The 21,466-nt window shown below is 34.4% G+C and overlaps 1 protein-coding gene across 1 annotated transcript in view; it reads left to right on the top strand.

Moving 5' to 3' along the window:
- phtm (cytochrome P450 enzyme phantom) overlaps window positions 1-21,466 on the top strand; it is a 51,404-nt gene that overhangs the window by 16,168 nt on the left and 13,770 nt on the right. The window contains 2 exon segments of the mRNA XM_018454601.1: window positions 7,523-7,671; window positions 8,631-8,833. Of these exon segments, the coding sequence (XP_018310103.1) occupies window positions 7,523-7,671; window positions 8,631-8,833 (352 nt within the window).

Genomic DNA, 21,466 nt, shown 5'->3' with positions numbered 1-21,466 from the left:
TTGTAATGATTAATTAACATTATTTATTATTAGAATCTGGAAATTATGTGTACAAGTACAACAATTAGATAACATCGGTTAACAAGAAAAATTGTATATGAAAAACAAAAAGAACAACGGATTATATAACATGTAAAGAAAAGAAGATTTAATTGTAATAGGATTATATGTTAATTTTAGTTATATACTGATGATGGCCCGATATGAGGTCGAAACGTCTATTCGTATTTATATATAGTTGATGAATTTGTTAGAAATTATAATTGAATGTAATTTTAAGTATTGACTTCGGAAGAAGATTCGCTATTAGACATCGAGCGCTCGTGGTAAATGCCCTTTATTTTAATTGTTTTTAATAATATGTATATAGTTGAGGCGCTATTTCACTACAAATTTATAGTTACTGATACGACTTTCTTCTCTGAGTGTACTGAATAAATTTATCTCAATACATAAATTAATTAATTTCAGAAAGAACCTCTACAGCACGAAATATTACAGCAATATTATTTTGAAAGATTGTAATATTTCACAAAACATTGCTGCAATATTGTAACAATATTCCTATGTCCGCAAAATAAAATATTGCTGCAATATTTAGAGAAATATTGTATACACATTGTTATTAACATTATACAATATTTCAATAATTATTCTAGTTTTATTAATTGCTAACATTGTTTAGCATCATATTCCAAAATACATACGATAAAGTTATGATCAAAAAATATTCGGGAGTTTAGAAAGCATCCGAAAAAGGTTGAGAATCTTCAGAGTTGCGTTCGAAAACATTACCCGGATGCCCCTCTTCCGTCTATCATCTTATTTAATATTGCGTGAAAAATAAAGATAAAACGATGCACTCGGGTGATGTTTCCGAACGAGCAGCAGAAAACTCGTTGACTCGATTTACTCCTTATTTATAAGATTCCTGGGCGTTTTCTCCTTACGAGAGAAACGTAAAGTTAAGTCGCAGCCCTCTCGTGCCGGGGCTGCATACTTATTTACTGAATTGTAAAGCATTCCCGCGCGACAACCAATCAGAAACGTCGATGGTACTAATAACAGCTTCTGATTGGGTATCGCGAATGCGATTTGCGTGCTGCGATTTATCTAGGGGCTTTATATTGCAACAATATATTGCAATATTTTCTACAAAATATTAAAATTTTAATATTGCATTTTAATATTGCTGCAATTTTTGTAATATTGCACACTATTGAAATATTGCTGCAATATTTCGTACTGTAGGGGAATATTGGTCACACATGTCAGACTTTTTTTTCTAAATTCTCAATTGAATTGAGTACACAAGGTAAATCAGCAGACTTTTAACTTGGTTGCACTCCACGTAAGCTTCTTCTTACACGGACTCGAAGAAGGTAACGAGCAGAGGCAAACATTCGCGTAACGCGATGATCTAAATCGTTATAGAAACGTCGCAGTTCCAATCGGACTTGACATACCACAGCACTGACTCAACGGTGCAGCGGTGCGCGTGCAAAATAAATATTACAAACGAGCTTCCAAGAGACTATTCCCGCGCCTGGCTTATTACACGCGCATGTAATACTGACGTAAGACGTGTCCGCGATTTTCCCGCGGACGGCTTGTTTTCCTCCTTTATAAACGCCGGACTGGGTGTGGGTGGAATTTCATTTTTTCTCTCACGACGATTCTGCTCCCCCTACGCAATATCCTTGTGTCTCTTTTTTCATTCTACATAATTATTGACGCATCTACTATTTTTGTACAGCTTTCATTGTGTTGCCATTGTAAAGCTATTCGTATAATGTACACCGTGTTCAACTCCTAGTTCTAAAAACTTATTTATAGCGGGCGAACTTAGTAAAAGCAAATTATTTTAAATTAGTATTTTCCAATTATAAAAAAACACAATTTATATTAATTAATGACTATTCATAATTAAAATAAATGGCCATTTCTCACGCTTGCAATTTATACTTGTTCAATTTTTATAAAAATAAATTATTTTAAACTAGTGTTTCTTAATTATTAAAGGAAATGCAATTTATATCAACTAGCGACTGTATATTTATAATTAAAATAAATGGCCATCTCTCTTGCCCTTGCAATTTATGTTCTATTCTTTCAACTAACGATTACGTGTCGGATCGAGTATTTGATCGCGGACTGTTGTTCAGGATCCATCAATCTTTTTCCGTTTTCGTAACGAGCTTATCCGCAATTGGGTAGGTTAGGCACGTCTGAACGAACCCGGGACTGGCCGCGCCGATGCGAAGGACTTTCACTTTTATTGGTCTCCTTGAAGGAAGTTCTCCCGGTTGTCGACAGTTTTGCTCTGCATCCGCGGGGAATTACAGTTAGCTCCGCAAGGACGGGCCGACGGCCTCTCCCGTTAAGAGCGACAGACGTTGTATGGACGACCGGCGTTCACATCGTCGACCTGTCACGACCTGCACGTCCGAAGGTTGTGGATAATCATTTAAAGTCCCTCAGCTTTCTCGAGTTGCTGCAATTAGCCGAGATGTATTATGCATATATCTCACATCTCGTAAAAAAAATTGTGGCTTTCCACGATATCAAAAAAAATACAATATTCGATATCGGTTAATATAAAAATTGAAATACGATAAATATCAAGGCCTAATTTTTTTTCTTGAATTCTACATACTGATGTTCGATTAATGAATAAATCAACAAACAAGTAGTTATACAACGAATAATAAGATAATATATTTAAAACATACCATTTATCATATAATGACTTCATTTAGAAAGCAGTTTCAATGAGAAATATAAATTAAACGAAGCAATATTTAATTGCTTGCTTGTTTAGTACGAATCTGATAAATGCATTAAAAAAATTAGTTTCATGATTTTTTTTTTAATTCTATTATATATTTGCACTAATGAGGAAAATAGTCAGTCTAGTTATACATATGTTAATCTGAAGAACAAATTCTTCGATTTTGAAACTATTTCAACAATAAAGAGATAATAGATAATTATTTATAATTATATGAGAAGTGGTAACAATTCAGTTGTGGGATTCTCTAAATATTTTATCGACAATTGTCGCTATCGTTAACTAGCGACAGCCAATGACAGCCATGCTTTCTTCTAGGATTAGCCTGTCATTGGCTGTCGCTAGTTAATGATAGCGACAATCATTGATAAGATATTTAGAGAATTCCGCTACTGGTCATTAAATAATAGGTAATAATAATAGCACATTTCAATTATTCCGATCTTTAAGGAGGATCTTTAATTATTCTTAAATCTTTGTTATTTATAATAGTATTCCTTGGCTATTAGTTATTATCTCTTTGACAATTATTCTGATTCATCTGTCGAATTTTGCAACCAGAAAATTGTTTGCAATTAAGCGCGATAAGAATATTGAATTATTTAAGGCAGAAAAGTTGATATAACTATCGCGATACACGCTTTAAGAGAAATCTATGAAAGGTACATACATTTATTTGTATTATATTTAATTGTTTATTTATTATATTTATTTATTTGTTATATTTGTTATTTATTTATTATATTTATTTAATATAAGAGATCTTATATATCTTCCCGATGCTGATCGCGCAGCCAGCCTCAGGAATCTCGTGCATAGTTCGATCGTGGACACTCGCGAAGGATCATTACCGAATAGTCACACTTTTCAACCGGCCGACAAAGCTATCGTGGCATTTTAATGGCGCGCCATAAAATGCACGATCGATCGGTCGACTGTATTTGGACAGGACGACTATCGCGCGTCGCCTTCATCTCACACTGCACACGCTCGCCGACTTTTTGCCAGTCGAGGTGGAATGACCGGCCCTGAAACGTTCGAGCGTGTATATGCATTATCCGTCTCCGGTTTATTTCTAGCGGTTCGCGAATTCGTGGTAAGCGCCTCCTCTCCACGCCGTACTCGTACCCGAGTGATGTCATCCCCTGAAATCGCTGCGGCGGGGTGTTTAGTTGCGTAAGAATCGACCGGCAAGGAGAACTCATTGTCCGTAGTCTCCCTCCTTTCTCCCGCTCCGTCTGCTATAGATGCGAGGATGAAAAACAAGCGTGCATACTACAAAGTTAGAATTGTGTACATATAATCTTTCCCATTTAGCTATCTTCAAAATCACGTAATTTTCTTTCATATTCTTTTCTTCTTAAACATTTCTTATATATATATATATATATATACTTTTGCAAATTTTATTATTTAGATATTTATTTCTTGTTTCAAAGCTCTCTTTGAAACAGATAATCTTGAAATTATAATTACTTCGATTTAACATTTATATGTATATTGATGCTTATTTCTACAAATGTAGATTAATTTAGGTTTAACTTACTCTTTATTTTTTTGTAATTCTTAAAACTATAGAAAAAGATAAAAAGTAAACAAAGTGTCTTAAGACCGTAAATGTAAATATACAACTGAATAACAAAAGTCTCAGTTTAAGCTAGATCTTGTAATATACTTAAATAATATTAGTATAAATTTATGTATATAAAATAAAGAAATATAAATTAAATTAAAAATTAATTTATATTAGTACAAACAAGAGATCTAAGTACCATGACAAATAATCAAATAATTAAGAAAATTAATTAATACAAAATAAACGAACAATGAAGACTGTAACATACGATGTAATATTTCTCTTTTAGATAAAATATATACAACGCAAAGAAAATTCATTTGATGGAAAGTTCAGTTAGATATATATACTGTGAATTTTATTTCTTCGTGCGAATGTGATTATTTAAGATCGATCAAGCAGCGAAGAGAAATTAATGCACATATTAATGCACGTGGCGCACCTGTGATCCCGGAAAGTTTTCTTGGTGTCATTTAAATACGACACTGACCTATCGACAAAGCTACCTCTTAGAACAAGCTGCGAATGATAAATAGTATCGCAAACACGCATCGCGCGGTGACCTGTTTATATCCCAGTAGACTTTCATTATTTCTTCTCTCAACGCTCGTCGCTGTCGAACGTGCAACATGACGAATTCTAAATTTGCAGAAAATACTCGTTTCTCCCGATTCACTTTTGTTCCTCGGAAATATGCGCGATCGAAAATCAAAATGGATTCTGTTTTCTGCAACAGTTGATTAAAGTCGCAATTTGCTGTGTTTGTACTTACTTCCGTTCGTCTTTTTTCTCTTTATAATTGATAAGGTTGTTGACTCGCACATAATGTAAAGAAAGAGAGTAGGCTCCGACGAAATACTATCTGACAAATTGCGCGCCAAAAATCTCGATCTGTATTCCTGTGGCACGTCGACCGTAAACCTTGATAATCTCATTGACTGATGATCAAGATTCCGAGATCATTCTCGTGCCGGTGACACTCGCGTGTGATCTGGCTACAAAATTGATGCAGCAGATGTACATAAGCGACATACCTTCACCGTCGTAGTGCAGATGCATAAACTTTGGCGCGAAGTCTTGTCTTTTGATGTTAATAATCCTTTAATTATCCAGTATATTATCTGGGTAATTAAAATAAGAACAGATTACGAATTCTGTTCAGAGAATCATATTAGCACATCTTAAGACCTTACTTAAGACAGTCTTTAAATAAGAACCAACTATAAATACCGGTCTATATTCATAGTTATGACAAAAAAAATTGTCAAATTAATTATATACCTAGAAATAAATGTGATTCTTAATTTTTCTCAGAAACAAGAATATATTTTGGAAATTCTATTGATTAAAAATGTTGTTTTAATGAAAAATATTTCTATGTAATATAATCTGTAAGATTTTTATTGTGCATTTTCCCGCTTCTGTCATAATTTGAGAAGTAGTAATAAACAGGAGCCATAAATACATACTGAAATCTCTTTATACATAATTGTTATTATCATAGTTTTTATACGGTCGATTATATGATATATTGATATATGATATATCATAGTTTTTATACGATATTATATGATATATATGTATTGTTCTTGACATATATATCATATTTAGTGATTCAAGATTGAATTATTTAAAGCATTTTAAGATCTAGCTTCGACCGTATAGGGCTCTTATTTATCGGTTGTGTTTCTCACATACGCGGTCTGAAAAATGATACATAGTTTTTATGTTTTTTATTTGAAAAAATAAATACAAAGTAAATATAATGAGAGAAGTGAATATACACGCATGTATGTGCATATTGAAAAAAAGAAGAAAATGCAATTATGGTAAAATGGTAATTTAAAAAAATTATAAAAATGAAGTGTGACAGGTACAGTAGTCTTAAACTATCTTTTTCATACCTTATGAACTTATAAAATTAAATGATAGAAATAGAAGAAAAAAATATATCATCGTGTAACTTTTCAAATTACGTGATTTTAAAAAATCACGTACTGATTTGGAACAATCCATTGCGTGATTTACATGTTTTAATTACATGATTTCGTTATATAACTTTGTGACGTAATTTTTTTCAATAGGGTAGATTTAGTCAATAGCCCTGTTATTCTATCAGCGATTCCTATTAGGAATATTGAATGATTGTATAATTTTATACAATACATAACTACGAAAATACAGTCTATTTGTGCATAAAACTATAAGAAACAACAAATTTTACCAAAATTACCAATAAATTACCATTTCACCGCAATTTTACCGTAAGTAATTATAAAATTGAATTTGACAGTAATTTTACATCTCTAATGGTGATAGTTGGAAAATAAAAGAAATCGAGCGAATAACGTCAGTGACGATGAACAGAGCCGTATTAGCATCTTAAGGTATTACTTGAGACAATTTTAAAGTAAGAACGGATTATGAATATCGACCATAGACATAGAATGCGTTCCGATATTCACTGCCAGTGCTGAAACTATACAGTATACGTTACGTGCACTATATATTTTCAGCACTGACAGATATCGGAACACACCCATAATCTATGTCATAATGGCCAGAATTCATAGTCCGTTCTTATTTTAAAATCATCTTATGCAATGTCTTGAAATACAGTCTTCTTGTGATCGGCTTATGACATCTTAAGACGGTCTTAAAAATCTCTATTTAAGACGGTCTTAAATATAAGATCCGACTAATTGTAAGAATATTGACTTGAGTCTAAAGATGAAGATTATCGCCGTCATGTCTAATCAACAATCGCGATCGCTATTAATCGACGACTGCCGTGTCTGGTTTATGTTGTGAACACGCGCACGCCGAAGGGAACGATGGTGAGTGGGTGCGGTGAGAGATTATTGTTTATTCATTCGAGGATTATCCTTCGGCGAGTTCAGTGGCTGCGCCTACTTACAGAATGACGGTAATCCTCTCGCTATTTTTTACACCCTCCCACCAAGCGTGGCTCACCTCCACACGACAAGAGGGACTGCGATGGAGGCACGTTTGGGTGGTGATTTATTTATAGCCGCGCGATTAAGGTGCGCGAGGATCACCTTCATGCAAAGGAAGAACAAAAAATAAAACGAGAGAGGAAAAAGGAAATTTGAACGAGACTCTTGTCGCCTCTTATTTCTTTATGTTCTTTGCAGGCCTCATTTGCGCCGAGGGTAACCTTTGGAAAGACCAAAGAAGATTTGTAGCCGGATGCCTAAAGAATTTCGGTATGACGAAGTTACCCGGCACCAAGAGAAACAGACTGGAGGAAAGGATTCTTGCGACCGTGAACGAGTGCACGTCGGTAAATTAAACGCTTAGGGTATTTAACACAAGGCCATCATGTCACTAAATCTGCCCCTAAATGAGTATATCGATGACCGAACATTTCATTCAAGAAGGAATATTCAACTACAAGTTAACATTTATTTATCTGGAAATGTCATCGCATTTAATGAAGCTATTAATTTTTGTGACATTTTGATGCCATCGTTTTCGTTAAAAAACAAGCACTCATGTACGATATCGAAAGAAAGTTTTAATTAATTATCCGTTGTATTAGGAACAAACATAAGAACATGAATTTGAAGTATTGCAAATGTGTTTTTCAAAATCATTCCGCGTTAACTAAAAGTATATGGACAATGAAGCAACTGAAAATAATTATGTGATATCTTCCTACAACCAAAATCTGGACATAAGACGTCTTAAAGATGTCTTTTAGACATTATGCAATCCATTTAATGCTACACGAAAAGAACAATATAAATAATTAAAATATCTAAAAATTTAGTTAGGTATACATCTGAAAATAATTTTATTAGACCGTCACAATAATTATGCAGAAAACTTTATCATGATGAGAAATGATGCAAAAAGTTTTGACATTTTAGCAGCTTGAACGTCCTACATAATTATTTTGATAGTTCAACAAAATTATTTTCAGATCTGTAGCTTTTTTAGATACTTTGACAAAATCATCTTTTTCGCTTTAAAGCATTTGTAGCATCAAGTGGACTATAATCTATATCATAAGATATCTTAATTCGTTCTTTTCTTAAGATCGTCTTAAGATGCTAATATGGCTTTGTGATTGACTTATGACAAGATTGTACTTAATACAGTCTTAAATATAAAAACTAACTATGAATACGCTCTTAAAGACGTTTTTAAGACATCTTTAAGAGCGTATTCATAGTTAGTTTTTATATATGTCTCGATTTTGGACATGCGTGCTATTTGAGTCCTTTATTGATATCTTAGAAACTAAAAAAACTTACTATGGAAAATGGTATTGATCCATGCGAGACGCTTCATCATTACGTGGGTAATATGATAAATGACCTCGTGTTTGGTAAAGTTTACAAGGAAGACGACGAGGTATGGAAATGGCTGAGACACTTGCAAGAGGAAGGAGTCAAGCATATTGGAATTGCAGGGCCGCTCAACTTTTTGCCGTTCTTCAGGTATGACAATATTTCTGATTCCCACAATTCTTCCCACCATTTGCATAGTACGATATTTTATACTTCGGTAACGAAAAGTAAACCGCATTACCGAAAAAACTGAGTAAATTAATTTACACTACTAATTAACACGCTGATGATGCGACAATAATCCATTCAACGTCTATCATGCAAATACTGTGTTTTTCATCGAAGGCGGTGTCTTTTGATAAACATAGAAAGATAAGCAACTGCCTTTTTGTACGTATACACAAGTGATAAATTGAATCGAATAGCAAACGGTAAATACAAATCATTGTTAAAAAAAAATAACACGGAGGACAATTTTATTCACGTTAAATTATTATGTTAAATTTACATAAGTTAGTAAACTGGAAGACAATTGACAAAAGTTATAAATATAAAATCAAATTAGCTTATTCTAACGATGGTAAAGCGGATGTAAGATAACGTAATTATATCATTAATACGAGTAAATTGTAATTATTGACACATATTCGTTATTTCGAATTTCTATTTTACTTTTATATATCTGTATTTAAATAATTAAAACTTATTCAAACTTACCAAACGTTTGATAAAATAAAAAAAATATGACAAAAATTATGGCATAACAAATTATGAATTAATTTAAGATATAAAGTAGGGGAGACCGGGGTCAGTAAACTATAGGGGTAAGTAAAATAATCGAGGCTACGTTATAAACAAATCGCGCCAGACACGCGTAAACTCGTCTGAGCACGCAGCAGCGACTGCCGCTCAGTCTGCTGTAACATCTCGTTCCTAACACATCTATGATAGAAGTTACGCTACAATTTAAAAAAATCGTACACCTAAGTAAACATTTTTATTCTTAAAGTTTTTGTTTTACAATTGTATATAATTGTCTGAGATATTTTATTTCCATTTAGGTAGTAAGCATAGTTCTTACTTAATAAAGTCCAACAGATTTTTTTTGTTTATCTGGTTTTGTTATCGTATACTGTTAATGTTTTTAAAAAATGAACGGATGAGGCTAATAGGCTAACCACAATACGAGGCTATATGATTAATTTAGTGACGATTCTGATAGTATCTACTCCCAAACTTCTTGAAATGAAATCTCGATACAAATTGATAGAAATCTTATCGTTCTCAATCATTCTCTATCAACTTTTTTTACCAGTAATAATAGTTAAATTACATGTATAAGAAATTTTTCATGCATATGTATAAATATGTATAAACATATATAATATGATAAATTATATACGTTTATGAACATTTATACATAAACATGTATAAATATTCATAAACATATATAATTATATATGAAACATATCCATATATGTTCATACATCCTTCTTTCTTTTGTAAAATTATTTTTAAGTGTAATAGAAGTAATAATAATAATGTGAAAATATTAAGAATAATTAAAAGTATAATTTTGTGAACATGCGTGTGGATACTCTAAATGCATAAAGGGTAACTTATCGTATTATGTTTGTTATAACTGTAATTCGGATAACGATTCGGATTAGATAAATTGTCATTTAGTACAAAGTTATACATTTTTTATAATAAATATGTTTGTGTTTAAAATACATTTTTATAAAATTTTTGTTATTATGTAGCCAAAGATGTACCTTAAAATATTTATTAATCTTCATTTTAATAATGTTAATCAAATTACCCCATACCATCAGTCATTTTACCCCGGTCCCGGGGCTAGTTAAATCAGATGGAATGCATTAGAAAAATACATTTTTTTTCATAGTAATTATCAGTTTTCCCTTATTATTAAAATATTATTAGATAGTCAAATGTATGTAGTAACTAGCGTAGAATTCATTTTTTCGATAAGTTTCTTAATTTCGTCTATAAAAATTCGAAACTAAAAAATGAGTCTACTATCACCGGTCTCCCCTAATATACAGGATGTCCCATTTTAAATAATGCATTAAGATTTCTCGAAAACTATGATAGATACGGAAAAATGTTTCAAACAAAAGTTGTATGGTTCAGAGGAGACATAAGAAGGTACCATTGATTTGACCTTGGGTGGTGTCGTCAAAGCCAGGTCAAGGTCACATCGATTTTTTAAAATGGAACCCTCTATTTTTCATTACATTTTCTTGTAGCTTACCTCGAAAGCTTTTCAAAACCCTATAATAAAATATTTTTTTATTAAGTATTTTTCGAGTTATAAGGCTCGAAAGTTACAGTACAGCCATTAGCATTACGCAAGTTGTCCGACCGACGGCTAAAATCTCTTGAATGTTGTTCAGGATCATGTCCTGGATATCATTCAAGGTCATTGGAGAGGTTGTACCTCTTATTTTTATTTTTACGAAAAATGAATTTTTAGTGCAAAAATGAAAATAAGAGGAATTATCTCCAATGGCCTTGATCTTGACAGATAGTACTGCGCAGTAGTATTTAGAGGCACTACCCTGATGAGAACACGTATGTGGTATGCACGTAGAATTCCACGTGTTTATGTAGACTACGTGGATTAAAAATTTATTCACATAATATCCACATGAATGCAACGTTGACATTTCCTTGCCAAATCGAAATAAATTTTCCTCAAAATTTCAACGTGGATTCTTCCACATAGATTTCAACGTAAACACTTCCACATAGATTTCAATACGTATAATCCACATGGAATTACTGATGATATTTAACGGGAATAAAAATAGGAAATAATAATGTGGAATTCATGTGGATAAATTCACATCGATTTTCACTCTGTGCATCCATGTGAATTGCACATTATTATTTCCTATTTTTATTGAATTATACGTATTGAAATCTATATGTAGAAGTGTCTACGTAGAATTCACGTTGAAATTTTGAGGAAAATTTATTTCGATATACACATATACACTCAGTTCCAAAAAAAGCGGTACACTATAAATTTGGGAAAAATTTACCAAATTTCAAATGATCATAACTTGGTAAATAATGAAGATAAAAATATATTTAAAACAGCAAAATGAAGCTTGAAATGTCCACTTTAAGATTATTTGAATGGGAATTGTACTAGGCCATTATTTTCAAAATGGCGGATGATAAAGTGACAACATGCAAAATTGATAATCAAAGGTCCAACTTTGCGATGGTGCATAGTGTGAATCAGGTGTCGCCGCTCAGTCGGACAATATGTATGTGAAAGTATAGAATTTTATCTTTAAAATGCTTTTTTATAACCGACCTCGATACGACTATTTTTCGCTGAGTTATTCCAAATTTAAGATAGCGCTGTCATTAGTCTAAATGCTTGTAATTTTTCCTAATATGAACTGCATGGAGTTTGATTGGTTAAAACACCACATTGTGTACGTGCGTGTTTGCGTGCGTGGTGCGTGTGTGTGTGTATGCTTCGACAAATTCTTGAAGAAGACTGAAATACAATTACACAAGATGAAATTAAAAGACTGATAAGGAGTATGCTGGATCGTATGAATAAGATAATACGCGTACGAGATCATATACACTATTAATATACACGCACGAACACACATATGTAACACACGCACGCACGCACCCATGGTGTTTCGACCAATCAAACTCCATGCAGTTCATATTAGGAAAAATTACAAGCATAATTTAGGCTAATGACAGCGCTATCTTAAATTTGGAATAACTCAGCGAAAAATGGTCGTATCGAGGTCGGCTTTAAAAAAGCATTTTAAAGATAAAATTCTATACTTTCACGTACATGTTGTCCGATGGAGCGGCGACACCTGATTCACACCATGCACCATCGCAAAGTTGGATCTTTGATTATCAATTTTGCATGTTGTCACTTTGTCATCCGCCATTTTGAAAATAATGGTCTAGTACAATTGCCATTCAAATAATCTTAAAGTGGACATTTCAAGCTTCATTTTGCTTTTTTAAACATATTTTTATCTTCATTATTTACCAAGTTATGATCATTTGAAATTTGGTAAATTTTTCCCAAATTTATAGTATACCGTTTTTTTTGGAACTGAGTTATATATATAGGGTGTTTCATTTTAAGTAATATAGTTGATTATCTCGCGAATTGATGATTTTATTGAAAAATTTTTCGAATAAAAGTTACATGGCTTGAAAGGGGACATATGATGGAAATGTGGACTTGACCTTGCGTAACCTTGTCAAAATCAGGTCAAGGTCATTAATGTTTTTTTAAATGGAAACTCCTATTTTTTATTACATATTCTTGTAGCTTATCTCGAGAGCTTTCCAAAACACTATAATAAAGTTACTTTTCGTTAAGTACTTGTTAAGTTATAAGGCAAGACCGATCACTGATCCGGCCGATTAACAGATGAGATGTATGGATAACGCCGGCGTATTGTAATTTTCAAGCTTCATAACTCGGAAAGTACTTAACGAATAGTAACTTTATTATAGTGTTTTGGAAAGTTCTCGAAATAAGCTACAAGAATATCGAATAAGAGATAAGCTATAACGATCCAGTACGATAAATCGATACACGCAATCGATCTAACTTAACGCGACATATTAAGATACTAACAACTAATTATAACACGCCGCCCGCCTTGACAAATATAACATATTCGCAACATAGATATAATTCAATTCACGAAACGTAACTTATCTATTGTATTATAATTCCTTCGTCGCAACTAATTCTAAAATACTTATTTTATATCAGATTATGAACAAGCACTATCTCTAAAAAATGTCGGTGTCATTTTAACACTGATGTGTGGAATTTGATACTAATATGGGTGTCTATATAATTCTCACCATGTTGGTGTGAAATCAACACCGTTTTTTCGGTGTGAATAATTCGCATTTTTACGGTGTGAATTTCCACATTGAAAACGGTGTTAATTTCCACACAGAAAACGGTGTTAATTTTCACACAGAAAATGGTGTTATATCAATAACTTCGCCGTTGCAGATAAGAGATAAAGAAATGAAATGTTCCATAATTAGAAAATTCATACGTTTGTCTAATTACCATGCTGCGTTTCACTGTTTAACATAGATTTATGTTCCAATTTTAAACATTCATTACCTCTAACAATGAATTCTTCCGCTGTATCACTCACATCTAAGCGGACAAATTTTTTAACCTTAAGGTATTTAACCTTAATAAGCATTATTACAATCGATTATGTCAAACGCTTTTTCGACACTGCACTGCGAACACACTGATTATCGAGAATATCGTTGTTAACTTGACACGAAAATGCCGAGGATGATGAAAATCCACACATTTTCCTAGCGTTTTCCGTATTCTCTCGACGTTAAGAGCCCTGGCACACAAAAAACTTAAGGCAGTAAGACGTAAGCAATAAGGAAATTAACATGTTGAATTCGCTACTGCTTATGTTATGGCCTTATGGACTCTACTGTGATTGGTCAATTCGTTTACTGCTTACATTTTACTGCTTAAGTTTTTTTGTGTGCCATGGCCCTAAAGATGTCTGGGCGTGAACGTCAGACAAAAGACACGAACTAATGTAACCTCAAACGCTGTAGCGATTGGTTCTTTGAAGTCACGTGTGCGCAATATCACACTCTGCACGGTGAAAACAAACAATGCCACATCAAAATGTGACACCACGTTTGTCGTGTGAAAAATTCACCATATTTTGGTGTTAAAATTCACACCAAGTTATTTAACCACATGGATGTGGTGAAATTTCACACCGCTATTTTTTAGAGTGCTAAATATTTTCAAAATGACAAAATAAAAGTTGTAAGATGCCCATTTAATGTATACGCATCGTCCATTTCACATATATTCCAGCTTCTTTCATTGAAGAATATAAATTTCTTGTGAACTGTACGGTCAGTTTAAATGAAACTTTACGAGAACAAACCCAAGTGTTTACTTTATGATTACGATTTTTAAATTGCTGTCTTATACGCAAGTATCTCAATTTAAAAGAGAATAACTACAGAATAAGATTATATCTTCAACTTGTAATGCAAAATTCCATAAATCTAGAACTAAACATCTTCAAAATGGTACGGTAAAAGTCAATGAGATGATTCCTTCTAGATATCATTGACATTATTAACTTTTGCATTACATGTATATTATAGACTTGTCTTATTTTTCGCCAAAAGCGAGAACCCCCTTAACTACTCGATCATAGGGGAGATGTTGACAATAGCTCTTTTATACACTCCCTGATTAGTCTTTAGGGTGGATTATTCCGTCTGGATTATTCCGTCGGAGAACCAGGGTGTACCTCAATAATTCTAGCCAGACTCCACTTAAACGGTTTGTTTTCGCTCTCCTTCAACATTACCATCTGTCCTATTTTGAATATTATTTTAGTATCTGAACGCCATTTAATCCGCTGTTGGCATGTCATTAGATATTCCGTTTGCCATCGTGACCAGAATGCTGCTTCAGTTGTTCTACGTGCTGCCATCTTGATAGTCTGTTTTCAGAAACTTCTGTGCATCCACCTCCGAGTAACCATGTAAATTTTCTTCGATTAAAAAATGACCTGGAGTTAGAGTACGGAGGTCGTTTGGATCTTCTGATAATGGTGTTAACGGTCGGGAATTTAACATGGCTTCTATTTGAGTTAGTACGGTCGTCATCTCAGTAACTGTCAGACATGCTTCGCCTAGGATGCGCTTCATATGTAGTTTCAGTGCACGTATCGCTGCTTCCCAAAGCCCCTCGTAATGTGGAGACCTAGCGGGTATAAAATGCCAGCTTATTTGCTCTGAAGTCGCATAATTTTGGATGTTGTCCTTGAACTCCTTACTCTCTAGTACTTCCTGCAACACATGGTTTGCTCCAGCAAAATTTTCCCATTGTCCGAATACATATTCCTGACCTTGTCTCTTCGTGCCATAAATCTCTTTAATGCAGCAAGAAAAGAATCAGTAATTAAGTCCTCTACTGATTCAATATATACTGCCTTCACTACCACGCAAAAATCGCCATATACGCCTTATATTACTTGTTGTTGCGATGAGTACGATCTCGCACGTAAAATGGTCCGCAATAATCTACTCCTGTATTATATTATAGAAAGGTCTGGCCACGTTGACTCTGACTGAGGTAGCTGCCGCATCAATTGGATAACTGCCAACTGGGCCTAGGACTTGCTCTCTTACACTTAATGCACACACTTAATGCATACACTTGTGTAAAATTTCTTTAACTCGACTTCTTGCGAAGACGGGCCAGAACTCTTCTCTTATGGAGTTTAAAGTGGTCTGCACTCCGGTATGGAACAGTTTTTCGTGATAATGTAAAACGATCAATTTAGTAACGTAATGGTGGGATGGAAGTATAATCGGACGTCTCTTCTGGTAAGACTGCATGCTTCAGCCTACCTCCAATCCTTAGAATGCTTTTGTCATCAAAATATGGCAGTAATGCCACCAGTTTTGAGCCTTTTCTAACCTTATTACCTAACTTTAACATTTTTATGTCTTCTATAAACTCCTCTGCTTGTACCTGTCTAACTATCATTAGCTTCACTTCCTTAATTTCAATTTATCGCTCCTGCTCTACGCTCATCTTTGGCACGCCTCGCATTGTACATGAATCTTAGAACGTATGTTTCCACGCGTAATAATCTACATATAATAAGACGAAAATCTTTCATATTCTATGACCGTTTCACGCTTAACTATTGTTGCTATTATCATTCGCTTTCTTTCTTCGGGAATGTTTTTTGAAACAATTCCTCAGCTTCCTTTGGCCAACAACTTGTGTTTTGACTTAACTATGCAGGTCCATTCCACCAAACGCTAGCCTTTATGAGTTGTTCTGGGATTTGTTATATGTTGTATACTCCTTGATATTAAGTTCGCGGAATTATCCTTTGATCCGACGTGTCTCCATTCGGAAGCTGAGGAATTATTGTGAATCTCGCTGACCCGGTTTATAACAAACATTTGCCATCTCTTAGATGGTGAATTTATCCATGCGAGCACTATTTTAGAGTCCGTTCAGTAGAAATTTTCCTCTACTTCTAACTTTAAACTGCTTATCACTTGACTCACTAAATTTACTAATAGGACGGCCCCACACAACTCTAGTCGCTGTAATGATAAGGCTTTCATTGGTGCTACGCGCGATTTCGAGCAAATTAATTTAACAATCTTTCCATGTTTGTCTCTTTCGCGGAGGTACAGACATGCACCGTATGCTTTCTCGCTTGCGTCACAAAACCCATGTAATTGACAATCGTCTATTCCTGACACTATCAATCTAGGAACCTTTAACTCGTTGAACAAGCACAATTGTGATTTTATTTGATTCCAATCCTATATATGCATGAGCACTGATTCGTCCCAATCAATGTCTAAGTTCCATAATGCTTGCATTAATACCTTTGCGCTTGTTACTATAGGTCCTACTAATCCTAGCGGATCAAAAAGTTTGCATACTTGGGACAACATTACTCTCTTCCTTGTATGTTCCTTGATCGTTTTCCTTTGATGATACCTCGTTGCAAAGTATCATCTTGTGGGTTCCACAATACTCCTAGTAACTTCGACTCCCTTTCTTTGCTAACGTCTACATTTTCCATTGTCGCATGCACGTTTTCGTTATACGATATATTGGTTCTCCACTTATGTAATTTGAACCCTCTCCCTTTGCTAACAACTCTGTCAGTTCCTTCTTTAGTTTGATGATTTCTGCTTTTATAGTCCCTCCCGTGAGCAGGTTATCCATGTAAAAATTATTACACATTACCTCGGCGGCTTCGGGATAATTAGCTTTCTCAGATTCAGCTAATTGGTGTAAGCATCTTACCACTAAAAATGAAGCAGGCTTTGTGTCGTACGTTACCGTCAGTAGCTCGAAATCTTGTATTTTGCTATTTGAATCCTCCCGCCAAACAATGCTTTGTAACGACGTTTATTTATTCTCAAGACTTGCTCATACATTTTTTTCAATATTGGCGCATAATACATACTTGAAACATCTAAATTGTATAATCAATGAAAACAAGTTTGATTGTAGTAGACCTTTTTATAGCACCTTTATATAGCACATCGTTTAACGATTTACCTTGTGAATACGTACTAGAAGCATCGAACACTACTCTAGTTTTTGTTGTTGTACTATCCTGCTTTATCACATTGTGATGTGGAAGGAATACTCTAAATTTACCTTCTGTATTTGTGTCTACGGCCCTCATATGCCACAATTGTTGATACTCCTTCATAAAGGCTACATATTCCGTTTTAAATGCAGGTTGCTTCGAAAACTTTCGTTCCGACGCTAGGAACCGCTTTAAAGCTACTTCTCTGGAATTAACAAGTAATGACAGCATTTTCTCTTTGACGGGTAACTTGACAACAAATCTGCCCTCTGCCTGGCGCCTATAACTTAATTTAAATAATTTTTCGCAATAGTCTTCTTCTGTTATTAGTACTTTTTGTGCCTACATAATCCTCTACCTCCCAGAACTTATGGACGCTTCGAGTTAGCTCTTCTATTGTACTCAAGTTACAACTCGTTAGTAGCCCTTTATTCGATGAAGAAGGCAGGCTAATTGGTCCAGATATTAACCATCCTAATGACCTATGTAACACCGATTTGTTTTTTCCTAGCCTTATTTGTCCTATGCAAACAAGTTCCCAAAATCTTTTGGCTCCTATCAACATGTCTATTCGGCTAGGAATGTTAAATTATGGATCGGCTAACTTAATATCTTTGGGTATATCCAAGTTCGTTATGCTCAACTCCGTGGGTACGTTTTGTGTAATTTTTGGCAGTGCTATGTATTGCATATTGAAAGTCCATATTGAAAGTACGAAATCGCGAAGTTACATTCAAATCCACTGATTTCATTGCGCTCGATATATGCTGACTTATTCCCAATATCTTTATGTAATTATCTTTAGTCTTTACGTTCAGTCTTTTAATCAATTCTTCCGTAACGAAATTGAATTGTAACCCATTATCTAGTAATACCCTTGCTTCTTTGTATATACCCTGCTCTTTATCGTTCTGAACTAATACTATGACGATAGATAATAATACTTGACTAGGTGTTACCTTTTCTGTCGACTGTGCATACGTCTATATCGTATTATTTTTCTGACTTACGTCTTCCTTATGTTGGTTGGAATTCGAATTGTCGCGGTGCAATCCTTTGCTATGTGCTTGTCCTTTAAACAATTCAAATACAGCCTTAGTGCCTTTGCCTTACTCAAGTGATCTGCAACCGAAAATTCTTTAAAGCTCTTACACTGATAAATCCGATGATCACCCTTGTAATAAACGCATTTAACTCCGGTTATTGCTGCATGAGCAGTTGTTACTTTATTGTTAATTTGTCGAAATTTATTGTTTAATTCTATGGACGAACTTCTTCTAGCTACTGCCTCCAGAGTTTCACACCTTCGCGTTAAGAATTCTATCAATTCTTTAAGAGAAGGCAATTGTTTGCTCTGCGCGCTACCTTCCCATTCTTTTGTAGTAAAATAATACTACAAAATTTGCTCGCTATTATATATATTAACAAATCGTGCCAATTTTTTACTGGGTGGTTCAATGCCGTTAACGCTCTGGTGTGTTTTAACATGCCGTCTAATAAATTAGCATTTCGTAAAGCAACACTGTTTTCCTTTCTCACAATAATTCAAATATTGCCTTGATATGCTTCTGAATCGTGACGCATTCATTGTCACCGTTCCTTTAATCTGGACCAAGCATCACGATAATTAGCTCCTGTAATTTCTAACGACTCTATCGCTTCCGCGGCTTCTCTTTTTAATGCGGCGTTCAGGTAATGGAATTTCTGGATGTCATTTAACGAATTATTAGAATGTATTAAAGAATCAAAGATACCAAAAAATGAATGCTACTCCTCATAAACTTTACTAAAGGTAGATAAGTCAATTTTAGGTAGCTTGATCTGAATTTCGCTTGCTCTATTTCTTGTGCTATTAATATCCGTAGGAGTTACCGCAATCGCTTGGTCAAGATTAATGGCCGGGGCTGGTCTAACGCGCTTCTAAGCTATTCTTTCGCTCATTAGCTTCAGACTGACATACTTTTCTTCATAATTCGCAATTTTTTGATCAATTTGCTCTTCGCTTATTTCCTTGTCATGAACTGCTAACTCTATCAGGTTTTCCTCTAATGCCTTTCGCAATTCTTCTAGCTTATTTAGTCTTATTTTTACTTTTATGTCAACTTTATCCGGTTGTATCGTTTTTTAAAGTTTTCGATGTGAAACCAGCTTTCGTTTCTTTATTTTTATCCTTTGTATATCAATACATTCCGCCATTTTGAATGACTTTTATATGTTAACTTACGCTATAACTAATATCTCAATATAGAATTAATATGCTATCAAATATCTGTAATATCACAAAGTACCTTGGTACAATAGAATTAGGTTATTTCCAGACTTACATACATGGTGCTTGGACACAATATTCCTTATATCGTCTCTACCTAATGTTCGTAACAACTTGTGTGCCATGCTTTAGTTTCTCGGCGCCATGATGCACGCTGCCTCGTGTGAAAATGGCCGCCTCGTCGTCTCGCACACAATTCTAGGTAGCAAAATTCGTCATTTTGACGTCAAATTCAAGTCATGTTTGTACAAATGACGTCAAGTGACCAAAAAGTGACCATAGGTTTTATTCGACGTCATTGCGTGACGTCAGTATGACGTCATATCGTGACGGCATATTGACGTCATAAGTCGCCAGTTGGATAGCATAATGGTCAGTAAAGGACCAGGATATAACGTCAAAATGACGGCTCACCGATGACGTCAATCGTCTGTGACATTCGAACATCAATTTGACTACACTGTAGTGCAGTCCCGATGAAAACATGTACATGTAAATTCGACGTGGATTCAACGTGGACTAGCACGAGGATTCTACATGAACAATCGAGTGACACAGTCCACTCAAAAATGATAAATCCACGTGGAAATCGAATTGATATTTCTAATCGACTTTTTCTACAAAATTCCTCGTAATATCTATTTAAAAATTATTCTGTTATAATTAGTTGTTAGTATCGTAATATGTTGCGTTAAATCCCAGATAGCAAACACACGTCATTTTGACGTCAAATTCTGGTCATGTTGGTACGAATGACGTCAAGTGACTAAAAATTGACCAACCGATGTTATGACGTCATTATGACGTCGTCATAATGACGTTAGAATGACGTCATATTTTGGTCTTCCTTAATTCTCCATTTGGAAACGTCCTAACATGATGTCATTTTGATGTCGTCGCGATAACACATATAATTTGCGTAGAGAGAGAGAGAGAGAGAGAGAGAGAGAAAGAAAGAGAGGACGTCATTAAGACGATTATTACTAAGACGTCAACAATGATTATTAGAGTGAACAGACATATCACATTGATCAAAAAGTTCCCGGAATTACCACCAGGTGATGCTCTGAGTCAGCTGATTTGAGTTCTGTTTTTTTGGTTAGGTTGCCACATCTATCATTAACATTTCCATCAAATTTTATCGCCATAGCTTGACATTTGTAAAAGTTACGCCGTCTTGAGTACATCTACCTCTGCATGGTTTTCGATTTTTTACAGTTTTAAAAATGGAGTTGAATTTGCAACATCCGTGGTTTTTTGATTCGATCGAACAGAAAAAAATCGCAGGGAGCCATATCGGGTGAATTCGATGGCTGTTGGATG

This window comes from Mycetomoellerius zeteki, unplaced genomic scaffold (assembly GCF_001594055.1).
Source record: "Mycetomoellerius zeteki isolate Tzet28-1 unplaced genomic scaffold, Tzet1.0 scaffold44, whole genome shotgun sequence".
Lineage (NCBI taxonomy): Eukaryota > Metazoa > Arthropoda > Insecta > Hymenoptera > Formicidae > Mycetomoellerius > Mycetomoellerius zeteki.
This window is presented reverse-complemented; position numbering and strand designations above follow the sequence as displayed.